The sequence below is a fragment of the Fulmarus glacialis genome, unplaced genomic scaffold, assembly GCF_000690835.1.
Source record: "Fulmarus glacialis isolate BGI_N327 unplaced genomic scaffold, ASM69083v1 scaffold9471, whole genome shotgun sequence".
In the NCBI taxonomy this organism is placed as follows: Eukaryota; Metazoa; Chordata; class Aves; order Procellariiformes; family Procellariidae; genus Fulmarus; species Fulmarus glacialis.
Genome location: NW_009190960.1, coordinates 46,311 through 59,522, shown reverse-complemented (window position 1 = coordinate 59,522; position 13,212 = coordinate 46,311). Strand labels below are relative to the sequence as shown.

The 13,212-nt window shown below is 36.6% G+C and overlaps 1 protein-coding gene across 1 annotated transcript in view; it reads right to left on the bottom strand.

The window, feature by feature from the left end:
* ADAMTSL3 (ADAMTS-like 3) overlaps window positions 1-12,691 on the bottom strand; it is a gene marked incomplete at its 5' end in the record, with an annotated part of 101,239 nt that extends 88,548 nt beyond the window's left edge. The window contains 3 exons of the mRNA XM_009586508.1: window positions 2,817-3,053; window positions 10,125-10,170; window positions 12,564-12,691. Of these exons, the coding sequence (XP_009584803.1) occupies window positions 2,817-3,053; window positions 10,125-10,170; window positions 12,564-12,691 (411 nt within the window). The remainder of the gene's footprint in view (window positions 1-2,816; window positions 3,054-10,124; window positions 10,171-12,563) is intronic.
* Between the last annotated feature and the right edge of the window lie 521 nt (window positions 12,692-13,212).

Here is a 13,212-nt window from a genome sequence, read left to right as displayed (position 1 = left end):
GGAATATATTATATGAAAAAATGTGTTGGGAGTTGTGCAGAGACTAGAAAAATATCATAAGTTAAGTGTGAAAATCCTCCCAGCAGTGAAGTTTTGACCTGTCCCCATTTAACACAACAGCCCCAGATATTTGCTTTGGTAACAGAAGCACAGCAGTAGCAGACTAAAACATAATCAAATGGTTTGGCTGAGTTAAGCCTCAAGCAACACCAAAATATCTTATTAACTTTCCCAATAAACTTTTCCCTGCTCCACTGCCTTTAGATTTTACTTCCCCTGAAGCCTCAAACCTCCTATCCAGAGAGCAGTTGTGTCATCTCATGATTTTCTTTGACAAAGCGTTATTTAGTTTGATTCTGCTTGTTAAGGGAAACGCAAAGAATCAGAACTGAAGCTGGACAACAGGAACTCACCATCCTTGTAAATTCATATGCTGCCAAGGAGAGAGTCTGAACAAGAATCCAAGGGGCAGAATTAGTGATGCGGCCCTACCTTACCAAGAATAAGAAAACAGATGAAAGTGAAATCATGTTGGGGGGGGAGGAGGGGAAGCTGAGATCTTATAAAGCCTGCCAACTTTGAGACAATAAAAGAGCAAAACCAGCACTGGTTGGAAAGGGACCCAGGCAAGCCAGTCTCCTTATACTAACTCTTTGGTGCTCGCAGGCATAAAAGCAAAGATATCCACATCAGCAGTATGACATGTTTATTTAGATGAGTTAACTGTAAAAACACTTGCCAAGTTATTTGCAGGCTGTGCCAAGTATATGTCAGAACCCAACAGACTGACCTTATAGCAACAATTGTAGAGAATCACAATTTTGCTCTCTCTCTCTTAACAGCAGTTGACTAAATAACCATATTTTTCCAGGAAAGATTAGATGTCAATTTGTTTTCTTTTCCTGCTTGAACAGGACTAGCAACAAAGCTCGGTGTCGGTTTCTGAGGAATTCCCCCACCTCCCGCAGTCCCTTTCACAAGTAACCACCCTTCCACTCTGCCCCCAAAAGGGTCCGCAAAGAGAAAAAAGTTACTCAAATGACCAGAGACTCATTTTTTCCTCAATAAAATTGTCCAACACTAAATTATCAAATACAGACTTTAAAAAGGAGAAATTTTCCTTTTGTGCAAAAATACCTCAGCATAGCCACTGACTTAAAGGAAATAAAGTGAAAGCACCTAACAGCTTATGAAGTTAAGTTATAAATTAATTAAATTGCTTAAGTCACAGCACAGGACATATCCTAAACATGGTGGTGGTTGTTGGTTTTTTTTTTCCCCTGAAGATGTTCTCCCACACTGAAAAATATTTTTGTGGAATTAGAAGAAATAATGAAAAAAAGAAAAAATGGAAGAGATGGAGAAAAGGAATCGATTCTCACTAAAAGTGTAAAAGAGCTCCAGTCCCTGCTTCTGGAATGATTAATTTCTTCTGCCACTACCTGGTTTATTTTATGTTATGTATTAAAGATGGTAGATGTTTGAGGTCACTGTGGGAAACACGGGAAACCCCACAGCACTCCAAGCAAAAGTCTCACAAGCTTCTGAAAAACCCAGAGCTCCATTATGTTCAGCATGATGCTTCTGTGCTTCAATGGACACAAACAGCAAAGGCTGCTGTAGACGTACCAACTACAAAAGGCTTTGACATCCTCCAGGGTGAAAGCTTGTATTAGAAGAGGAGACATCATAAGAATATTGCAAAAGAAATGTATTATTTGGCAAATGCTTCCAGAGTTTATAGAGGTATATCCTATTTTAAAAGTGCAGGGTAATGAACACTGTTGGATACCACTGTGAAGTACTATTGACAAATGCAGCCTCTTGAAGAGGAAAACTGTAAGGAATTCTTCTTCTATTTCAGAGGCAGCAGATGCATTGTGTTGGCACGACTGGTATTGGAACTGCAGTATACATAGAAGTCACATAAAACCCACAGCAAGGTCCAGATCATATATTAATGTTGCTGTAATCCGTGCACCAGTCTTCTGCCAAATGTGTCAAATTTTCCCCCTATAATGGAGCTGTTTTGCTCACTGGGCCATATCCTGCATTTTTGAGTCGCACACGTTTTAGGCATTTAACAGAGCAACAACCACTTGCAGAGAAAGAAAACTAATTGCAATAACATATCCATTCTATATAAAATTGTTCTGTTCATATGACTTAAGATTGCAATATTTCTTTGCTAATGAGACATGGGCAAAGCTGGCAAGCCTCAAATATTATAAGTCTCTGTTTTTACACCGTGTAATGTCGATAGCATAACTCTAATAAATAATAATAATAAATATATCTAGAAATGTAGATTCTCAGTAAAGATACTAACAATCAATTCATTCAATCACAACATATACTCATTCACCCATACAACAAGACAGATATACACACTCACACCTGCCATTCTGGGCTGGATCTCATAAAGCGTCAAATTTTCTCCTTCACAGATTTCATGAGATATAAGACTCAGAGAAAGAGTAAAATGAAATGGAAGGCTATGTAATTTCATCACACCCTGACAGACATACTAAAGGTTAGAAAGCTGTAACTAGTTTCATTAATTTTAAAATGTATAAATAGAAGAATGACTGAATGTTATTAACCTTTTATTTATATATAAAAATATCAATGGCTAAGGCAGTCAGGAACTTCTGTGTGCAAGAGAAAGGTAAGTTATCTACAATCCATTTGGCAGTACTTGCAGATGCATCTAAAGTAAACTGATACATGAAAATGAAAATAACCAAAAAGTGGTCACTTAACGTGCAAAGTGTCTCACAGCAAAGGTCACAATTAGATTTACACTATGAACATACCTGGCATATTCCACTGATGCACATATCCAAGGATTCTATATTGCAACGAGTACCATCTAGTACTTTTGGGGCAAGCTCCACAACCAAGTTCTTTCCCAGAGCTTGACATTTCAGGGCACATGGTGCAGTAGGATCATTATACACAGGGATCCACTCGTAAAAATGCCCCTGGTATTTGACATCATTGTAGGCTGAACACTGTTGTGCTCTAAAGTCACCGACATCTGAAGGGCAGTCCTAAAAACAAACCAAAGGAAATTTTTTTTTTTAAGAAGGGAATACTTTGCATTTGCAATAAAATTATCTGATTAATTACACAGAATCTATTCAGGGAGGCTTGGTTCAAGAACTGATCTGGTATGACAAATATGCCATATTGCAAATCTTTACCGTGTGTATTAAAACAATTTATGTTGCTTAATCCATTGCTTGCAGTGCAAGTAACAGAATATCACACATATTCTAGTAATAACAACATAATTGATATGAAAGGATAATTAAAAACGCTACTCTTTATGACACTATGTAGTACATTTAAAGTCTGGTTCTGTAATAAGAATTAGCTTCTAAAGGAATCTATGTATTTTAAGTGACTATAATGAGATGTCTGACATTTAATATTTCTCTTTTCAATAGCTTTTTCCACTTAAGGATTTTTGAGCTCTGTGCTTATTCATCGATTCATACATCGGAGTAATGAAAGAGGTATTATTTCTACTTATACATAAAGAAATAAAAATTTGTCTAATTAATTGTTCAGTATTGCTCAGAAAGGGGACAAGAGCATTAGGAGGAGACATCAGAACTTTCAGTGCTTAATCCCTTAGTCTAATTACAAAACACCCTCACCTCATGGAAGCAGTAAGGCTTACTTTTTTGAAATAAAATATACTACAAATTGATAATTATTGATTATATAGTTCCAATTCTAATGAGACAGTTCCATACCTCCTTCTATACAAAGCCTCAACATAAACAGCTGAAAGACCAAATATGAGAACTGTTTGAAATAAAATATTCTAAAATATTTTTTCTACATAAAGCATTGCACCCAAACAATGATGTTAATATTAAACTATGATGACAGGAATGGAGATGAATACTGATTTATTCGAAAATAACTTTGGTAAAGTACCGACAAAGGAGTTAGTGTGTCAAACAATTTCTCACTAAAGACTTCATTTGAAAGTATGTCCAGTGTCAAACAGTCCATACGCCAGACTGAAAGGATATTCTTCCAAGAATTCCAACTGCACATATAAGCCAGATGTGAGGCTGATTCTAACCAAGTTTTGTTTTCATTGGATATAAGACTGAAAGATTGTGATGTGTCAGCTGAACTCATGGAACTTATTACTAAGTATTAGTTAACAATACTAATCCTGAACACAGCTTCAACCTTACCAGTGAACTGAACCTTCCCTGAAAAAAAGCTAATGAAATAGTAAGTGCATTACACAGTACTGGAGATCAAAACATACATGAGAAAGGTTCGAATTCCCGTCCAATGCCCTCAACAATGTTGTCCTGACACCATTTTGCTCACATGAATCTGGATGAGTTGGCACTTAATATGCATTAGCTTAATACTTTGTCAATGTCTTAGATTTTTTTTTCACCATAGGAAAGAGTAACTTAGAAATGTCTCTAGTTTATTTGTAGTCTGCATAAAATACCTTCTAAAATCAGTATTCTCTCTACTGATCAACACGTGGGGTTTTCGCAACTGAGCAAAAACAATTTCAGCAATTCACTGAGCATTCCCAGAAATGCTTTTCAACTCTGTCCAGTGCTACACCTTACAGTAAGAATAACTCAGAATGATGCTAATACCTTTTGTATTATTTTTTACCTGGGATAATTCTAGTTTGAGCAATATATTTTTTTCAAACTATAAAATCATGGAATAAGACAAGGAGAAATTACAGTTACTGTAATTCTTTGAGAGTTTTACCTCTGCAAAATCCCACAAGTGAGAGCTTCTGTAAACATCAAGCAAATACTGTTAGAAACCACCCTTATTTACTGCAGTGTGAATCCCAAGAAATTCACCAAATTTGCACTGGTGTAAATGAGAGCAGAATATGGCTCTGACTTATCTGTCACCTCTCATTTTCCACAATAGCAAGTCTAAAAAGCAGAGAGGACTTCAGAGTTCATATGGATACCATATGGTTCCCTTCCACCGCTGCAAATAGAGGAGTAGCTAAGGATAAAAATAATAAGTGGAAGTTAGATTCAGGTAAAGTTAGAAACAATATTTTGGAGTAGTGTTATTCAGCCATGCACAGCTACATTTTCATCACAAAGAATTAAAGAGCTATCTGTAAAATAGGCAGAGCAATGGCCTTAGGCTGAATTTTGACAGGCTGTTGTTACAATTCATTATCACTCGGTGTTGATGCGATGCCAAGACACAAACACCACAATGTCAGGATGTCAATCCGTGGTTACTGTATGTTTCTCATTGATTCAACACAATGCAGCTCCTTCCTTCCACTCGCTTCCTGGCTGCTTGAGAGCAAGTGAATTCTCATCTCCCTATTCTGTTTTGGCATCTTCAAAGAACACAAAGCGATCCTGGCAGCTCAATTCATATGCCAGTTCCACCTGCTTTATGTCTGAGCTGTGTTCAAAAGCAGGAGCATAAAAAGAGCATCACAAAGGGCTGAAATTATTATCGTTTGCATTATATCAGCATTTGGATGGCAACCAAGTTCAGATCCCTGTTTTCCTGGGAACAATACATATTTGTATAAAGAAAGAAGTTTATAATCTAGGCAGAAAGACAACTAAACACAGAAAGGAATGCAATCAAGACAACAAGAGGACTTGTAAAGTTCAGGTTAATTCCATTAGAGTGGGTCAGAAAAGTGAGAGGGAATTTAAAATATAGAAAGGAAAAGCGGAGGGGGAGCAAGATGTGGGAGAAGTACACAAGGGTGAAGCATGTTCGGGAAGTGGGCAAGGCCACACTGTCAGACGATGATACATGGGCCCCAGTCCTCACCCTGTTTGCATGTCTTTTTGGTTTTAACCTATTTCAGACATCAATTCATTCCATCATTCCCTCTTCCCTCTCAATATTCCACGTTTTTTCTTGTTTGTTAAATATTTTTGCTACTAATTTCAGGATTTCTCAGATTTCTTAATTTCAGCAATAGCTTTTGTCTTACACTCAATCCACTGAACCATAGCCAGACCATTCGTAGGTTCATACACTGCATAAGGAGCTGAAGACATATCTATGAGGTCTAATACATGAAAATGTTGGCAAAATAATCGCATCCAGATCTTGTAGTGGAATGAAGTGTATTTATGACATGACTTATGAACATATTATTAGACAGACAGATCTCAAAAAGATGCTTCAGACATGACTACCATGCAGGTTAAAAATACATATATATATTCCCATTCTCTTTGTGACCGATGATTAAAAACTACTGCATTCAAGGGCTGGCTTCTTATGAAATGTATCATTCTAGTTTTGGCAGTGAGCACTCAGCCTTTGAAAACAAAGCTAACCTGGGAAATCTGTATCTTTGTAGGCAATGTTCATGTACAAAATATGAAGGTTGCATCAGACCCTGTGACTCCTGCCAACAATTACTCCGCTGAAAAAAGCACAAAAGAGAAGGCAAGAAAATTCCCAGTAAAAATGATGACACCAAAGAAAGTCTAGCCCTTTGTCTAGTTTTATTCTTTGAATCTCATTTTGTTGAAACCTAGCCAAAAACGATGAAGTCATTGTTTTGTTTTCTTTTTGAAATTAGCTTCAGGTTTTATGTTTTTCCTATGCAATTTTCAGGCCACTTAGTAAAATCAAGATACGTGAGCTAGAAACCCTAGCCATGAGAGCCATGTGGTGCATCAGCATTATAAATATAAAATAAATAAATGAACAGATTAGAGAGAAACTATGCAACTCAAGGTGAAATATTATAGGACTAAAGTAGATACAGTTCAGCCAAGATTTTCTGAGTGGGATAAATGAGCTGGTTAAGAAGTGGATTCTGGGACAATAATCTGATGAATATGTTGAACAAGTGTAAGCATTATCTGCATATAATAAAAGTTTATAAGGAATTAAACATGGGCAAATCTGTTACAAAATAGTGGTTTTTCTTACTGTAGAAGAGTGACTCTGGCAAATGTATAAGTGACTTTTTGGCACGTAAGAATGTGAAATTTATGGGGAAATGGCCCAAATAACTTGTTCTATGAATAGGACCCTAAAGGATTATCTTAAACACTTCCATATAGTGCACATCATAGCATTAGAATGTAACAGTATGTACAAAAATGGAAATATAAAAAAAGGGGGGTTAAGAAAGACTGAAAATCTCATTGAACAGCATATAATGAATCGTGTATATAATTTATTTCTCTAAAGTTTCTATAAGAAAATCTGAAAGCATACACACAGTTTTAGGAAATCATGCACCTGGCATCTCAGTTATGATAGAAAGATAAGCAGGCTATACATATGCCTTAATCTCAGCAATTATTTTGTTGCTAAGACCTTGAATTAATTTTTGTGATTGAAATATCACTAATATTATTCTGGAACTATGCTTGAGTTCAATGAACTTACTACTATTCTATTACAAATCCAGATGAAACCAATTTTCTGGTAAAATGATTCTTGTTCTTTTCATTAGAATGACACACATATTAAGTTGTGCTTCATTTGTACTCCCCAATATAGATGTTAGTGGTGTAATGTATCATGTAGCAAAATTACATTTGCAGACAACTTTACACAGTGTATATATACTGAATGTCTCATGTGGTTAACAATAATACCTACTAATATGGAAAGAAGCTAGTTTAAACTCTTAATTTTCAAACTACAATTTTACTCCAAAAGTGAGAAGCATTCATTAGAAATAATGCTTTGGGGAAAATTATATCATTTGAAACAAAACTGGTCTAGTAGTCCCAGGTTTACATTAGGTGTAAGCTCCCATTTCAAGGTTAAGTCAGGTCTAATACTGGGTTTGAATTCAGTGATGACAAATTCCAAGATCAACTATATTAACAGTGGAAATCTCACGAAATATATTTTTCTCAGGAGTTCTCCATTATCTGATCCATAATCTAGGAAAAACCATTCCTGAGATATTCTGGCTGAATCTGAACTGAAATGAAAACCTGATCCCTTTCAGACGTGCCCCAAAAGCAGAACTGTAAAGGCAGCTTCCTGTCTGGAAATTAACATTTGAATCATCATAAATTCAAACAGACTCACATACAAGACGCTTGCCACTTATCGCTTTAAAATAAGTCCTAAAGTTAAAAAACAGGCCCCAGTGACTTCAGAAAAACTCCCTGGGAGTTCAGAAAGGATATAGTAATCATCCTAATTTTCTCTATGCTGAAGCATAGAGTGCCTTCATTTCCATCAGATTTTTACTGCATAATCCTTAAAATGAACAGTGTCTACAATTGCTCTTACATATCCTAAAAGCATGTAGACCTCTGCTTACAGCAGAAAATACGCCCAAATTCATCTCTTCTTTCTCCTTTTTCTGTACAGTGGGTAGTTTTCTAGTCCTTTCACTGGAGGAACAAGGTTTACTATGTTGACTTGTTTGTACTGTTGCATAGGAAGCTGTAATGCATGGGATCAAGCAATCAGAGGTATATTACTTCATACAAAGCATACAACTAGATATCTAGATAAGGAATGTAGCAAATAGATTTTACAGTGGCAGTTTGTTTATTGCTTACATACTGGCTGGCTGCAGTTTAGCTTATCACACAGCTTTAAAATATTATGGTATTTTTTGCATGTGGCATTTTTATTTATGAGCTAAGAACATTGTGTATTGTGCTAGGCCTTTTCTTCTGAAAGGGCAAGTGACAGGGTTTGTCTCCAGAATCTGATTTTTGTATGCACTGGGCCCGATTCATTAATCGCTTCCACTAGCTTTTGCCAGCAGAAACTTAGGCTGTGAGCCACTGTGGTGGAAAACCCATCCTACGCTGAGGAGTGGAGTGTTAAAGCAATTCAGGGTGCTAGCAAGCCTTGTTCTTGAGGAGGGCAGAAGCCAACTGGCACACAGGAAACCACAGGTGTAGCACACTGGAGAGTGGGAATGGCCAGTTCTCCCAGGAGATACACCGGTTCAACATATTTACTGGGCAACTTCCAGTGTCAGGCCTCCTAAGGAGAACATGTCATACTTCACGGCTGCCTGCTGCTGGCAGAAATCACAGGGTTGGCAATGACATGAGCATCACCTGCTCTTGTGTGGGTATAATTCAAACCAAGGGAACCACAGGCCCCATCTTTTAAGGGGTATTTGTGTGAAAATCCCTGCCTTTCTCCCAGAGCCAGAAGCAGATTAATCAAATGCACTGTAGTTAAAAAAAGAAAAAAGAAAAAAAAAAAAAAAGCTTTTGCTTTAATTATTTATCTACCTTCTCTCTTTTCTGAAATGGGATTATACGAATGTCACATTGTACTGTAAGGTACTGCTGACCATAAACTGTCCTGAATTATTGTCTTTGTACACATGGTCTGTTGATCAGCAGTATCACAAGGTCCTGCATGAGCTGCACACCTTGAACAGACTACAACATCTGGGGTGAAAGGCAGCAGCTGTTTAAACAGCACGAAGCATCACTACAAATCAGTTGAGCACAAGTCATGAAGTATGTGACTGTATGTGACTGGTTTTCATAAAACGTGTCTGTAAAAATAAAATGTGATTGCATTACAGTAACAGCAACTATATAGTCAAAACTCCAGCTTTACATTCAGTCACGGAAATTGTCTATGCCAATGTACCTAAATATACATGCTTTTGCACATAGACATATAAAGATCTGGACTTAGGCAAACAGAGGGAATATAAGGAGTAATTATCCAAGTTAAGATTTGAAAGGGACACAGGCGGTTAACCTCTTTGCACATGTGAAGAGTGCCACTGTATCATTAATGATCACAAATTATAAGGAGCTCAGTTTAATGCTTCACCTGAAAAACAGCACCTCCAGGAAAAGCACTTGCTAGTTTAAGATGAGAACTGATCTTTTAATCCTCCAAAATGTGTAACCTTCCTAATAAATGATATAAAACATTCTGAATCACAATTGGCAATATAATTTCAGATGAAAATGTCCATTTGGGAAGCCTAAATTTGAGACCTCGTGGTGTCATGCAGACTGAAATCTTTAAAAATGGTAATAATGATGGAAAGAAAATTATGCACCATAAGCTTTTAAACAAGATGCAGCATTTCTTAAACTTTAACACATTGTTTGAATAAGTAAAATAGGATTAAAGGTCAGACTCACATTACTACTGCAGGTTTTGTATCGAATATTTCGACCTTCACAGTTCCTGAAAAACAGAGTAAAAATGGTTACACTGCATAACAGCAAAACACAACCCTGCCTGTTTTACAGGTAGTTATTCTCTTGAAAATGAGACTTTTATTGCTACTTCCTTACCATAATTTGGACTCAAGATACAAGGTTTAAATACAAAGGGGATCTGGGGACTCAACAAGTTACACTGCTGTCTCTTCAGCAAAGAATGTGTGGCTTTCCCTTTAAGCCCAATTTACTGCAAGCCTTATAAAAAGCACATTTATTTGTGAAAAAGATTTCACAAGGCATCCCTAAGCCTCATCTATGCTGACTTCAGCAAAGCTACTTCTAATCCAGTGGATATAACCCAGAGGAAAAGAGGATCAGAATATCTAAGCGATCCTTTAATCAAGCATAGGGCTAATGAGCATTAATTTTCCTTTCTCCTATTTTGTTTAGGAAAGAAAAAACAGCCTCAAACCCTTCATTTCTCCCAAAAAACAGTGCAATACTTTTGAAGAACAGCGTGTGATTTTATTGACCAAAGCCACATGAGCAGAATTCATAATTTTAAATGAAATATAATTCTCATGGACTGCATGCATTTCTAAGGTGCCCAGTGCATGTGAATCCTGAATCCAGGCAATTTAGATCCTCAAAGTCTGTTGTTAGTAGCTAAAATAACAGGCATATAATAAGGTCATGATTATTTATTGTGGTCTCATGAATATGGGAATGTGTGGGTTTCACACTTTTTTTAGGGACACAGTTTGCCAAACTTCTCAATAGCTGATCGGCACTTTTGTACAGGGTAAGATATTCTTCTTAAGAATGGCAAAATCAAGCTTTTGAAAGAACTGAAAATGTATTTCAAATTACTTGACAGGAAATTATTATTAGTGATGTCTCCAAAATCAGGAATAGTGTTTTGCAATAATCCCTTCATTACAAAAAGACTTGCCTTACATTAAAGAATGCATGAATGCAGAGTTGGTAATTTACAGCTCAGACTAAATTTTCCACTTTTTGCATGAAAATTGATTGCAAATATTAAAAAAATCTTTAATATGCGTGAGGGATTGAAAAAATTCAGTTTAAAAGGAAAAAGCAATGGATGCCTGGAGCAAGAGTTCAACCAGCTCAGCTGAAGGTAAAACTCTCCAAGCTCAAGATATTACATGTCTCAAATTTCCAATCTTTTGCAAGAATGATTGCATCACAATGTGCAACTTAAAAATGTTTATGATACATACAAACGTGAAAACTTTCGCTTCACAATTGCACGTTTCCTGGACATTACAACAACAATAAAACAGAGAAAAAAAACTTGTAAACTACACATTTGTTAAGGTATGGAAAACACATGTTTTTCACAGGGGAACACATTAAAAATATTAATAAAACCACAGTGGAATTTATATTGCTGCAATTTATTGAGCTCATTTCACAGTCCCTAACACACTGGTAGAATATCACGGCCTCTTGCTGGAAATATTACTTTTCTCAAAGATCTTTGTGTATCTTGCACTAAAAGAAACAGCCAGTGTTTTAATCAATCATCTTTAGCTATGTATTTCATACAGTTTGCACTTAACTAGTGTATCATACTACAAGCCTTCTATACTTCACACTACAAGAAAAATTGACTTCCTGGGTGGTATTACATTTAACTTAAAAAATCTCAACAAAATAGAAATTTAAACATAATCAGCATTTTTTTTAAATGTTTAAGAATAGTTCAAATAAAGCAGGCAATTATGGATGCCAGCACAGATGCTTCTAAGCTGGTTGGGATCTCTTCTCTCCTGACAAGCCTATTGTATTACTCATACTTTTAGGATTGTAGCAAAAAGTCCTACATTAGTCCAGCTTTACTACTGAGGTAAACTGTTTTCACCACATACGCTGTTTTCTTCAAGCTACACTGAGGCTTACCCACAAAAACATATGGCCACCAGGACCACTGCATAGAAAAAGTTCCCTAACAGAAAACAGCATTTGATACATCTATATGTGGAGTAAGTCACTTGGTTTTTACTACAGGGAAGACATGGAAGAGCCTGCACTTGAACATTATTTCAAGTAATGTTCAAGTGCAGGCTAATTTGTGTGCAGGTAACTCACCATTCACTTTATATTATGATGGCAGAGAGTTCTCTCATTATTTGACTGTACTAAATAAATCATTCTTGTTATTCCACAAACATATTTAATAACACGCTAAAGTTTATCAGAGTTGAAGGCTCAGATATTTATCTAATATATTACGAAAATATATTAAAAGCAGGATTTTGTAACACTTATCTGTACACAGCATTTGGTTCCAGGAACAGAAGCAACAATGCTTCTCTATAGACACCATCAGGTGACAGGGAAACATGGCAGAGCTGCAGAAGAATAAATACACGTAAGCATGTGGTTTACCTGCCATTTAAACATCTCCTCAGTGAGTAAGAGGCTCCGCCCCCACAGGTCCGTGAGCAATCACTCCAGGCCCCCCAGGCATCCCAGGCGCCTTCCTTATCTTCATCAGAGCGGGTAATTCTGGAGGTCTGAAAAAAATGGAGGATGGAGAGGAGAAAAAAAACATTAATTGATTTGGTACATGTTTTACTGCTTGGCATTAATAGTACTGAGTATATTACTTTGCTGCTTATTTACAGTATCTCAAATTTATTTACTACTTTAATATATAATAATTACATGGGAAAGGAAGAGTCATCTTTGAAGATACAGTGTATTTGATGCATTGCCTTCTGCCGACGGACTGCTATATCCAAATATTCTGTCATTCCCAACGTATGTATGTACAACACACTGTGTAGGAACTACACAATTGATCTCAAGCAGCCAGACCAGGCATCATGTTCTGAGCAGGCTGCTGGGCTTTCTGAAATCCTGACCAAGGAAGTTTTATATCCAGGACTAATGAGAGGATGAAAGTCTCTTTTTATCTCCTCAAGTGTGCCTGCACTCAGCAGTAGTACAGAAATTAAGCACCTCAAACCTTTCGTAAAGTGCATGCCCAGAATGGCAATGAGGGAAGCAAACCAAGAATACAACTTCATTACAA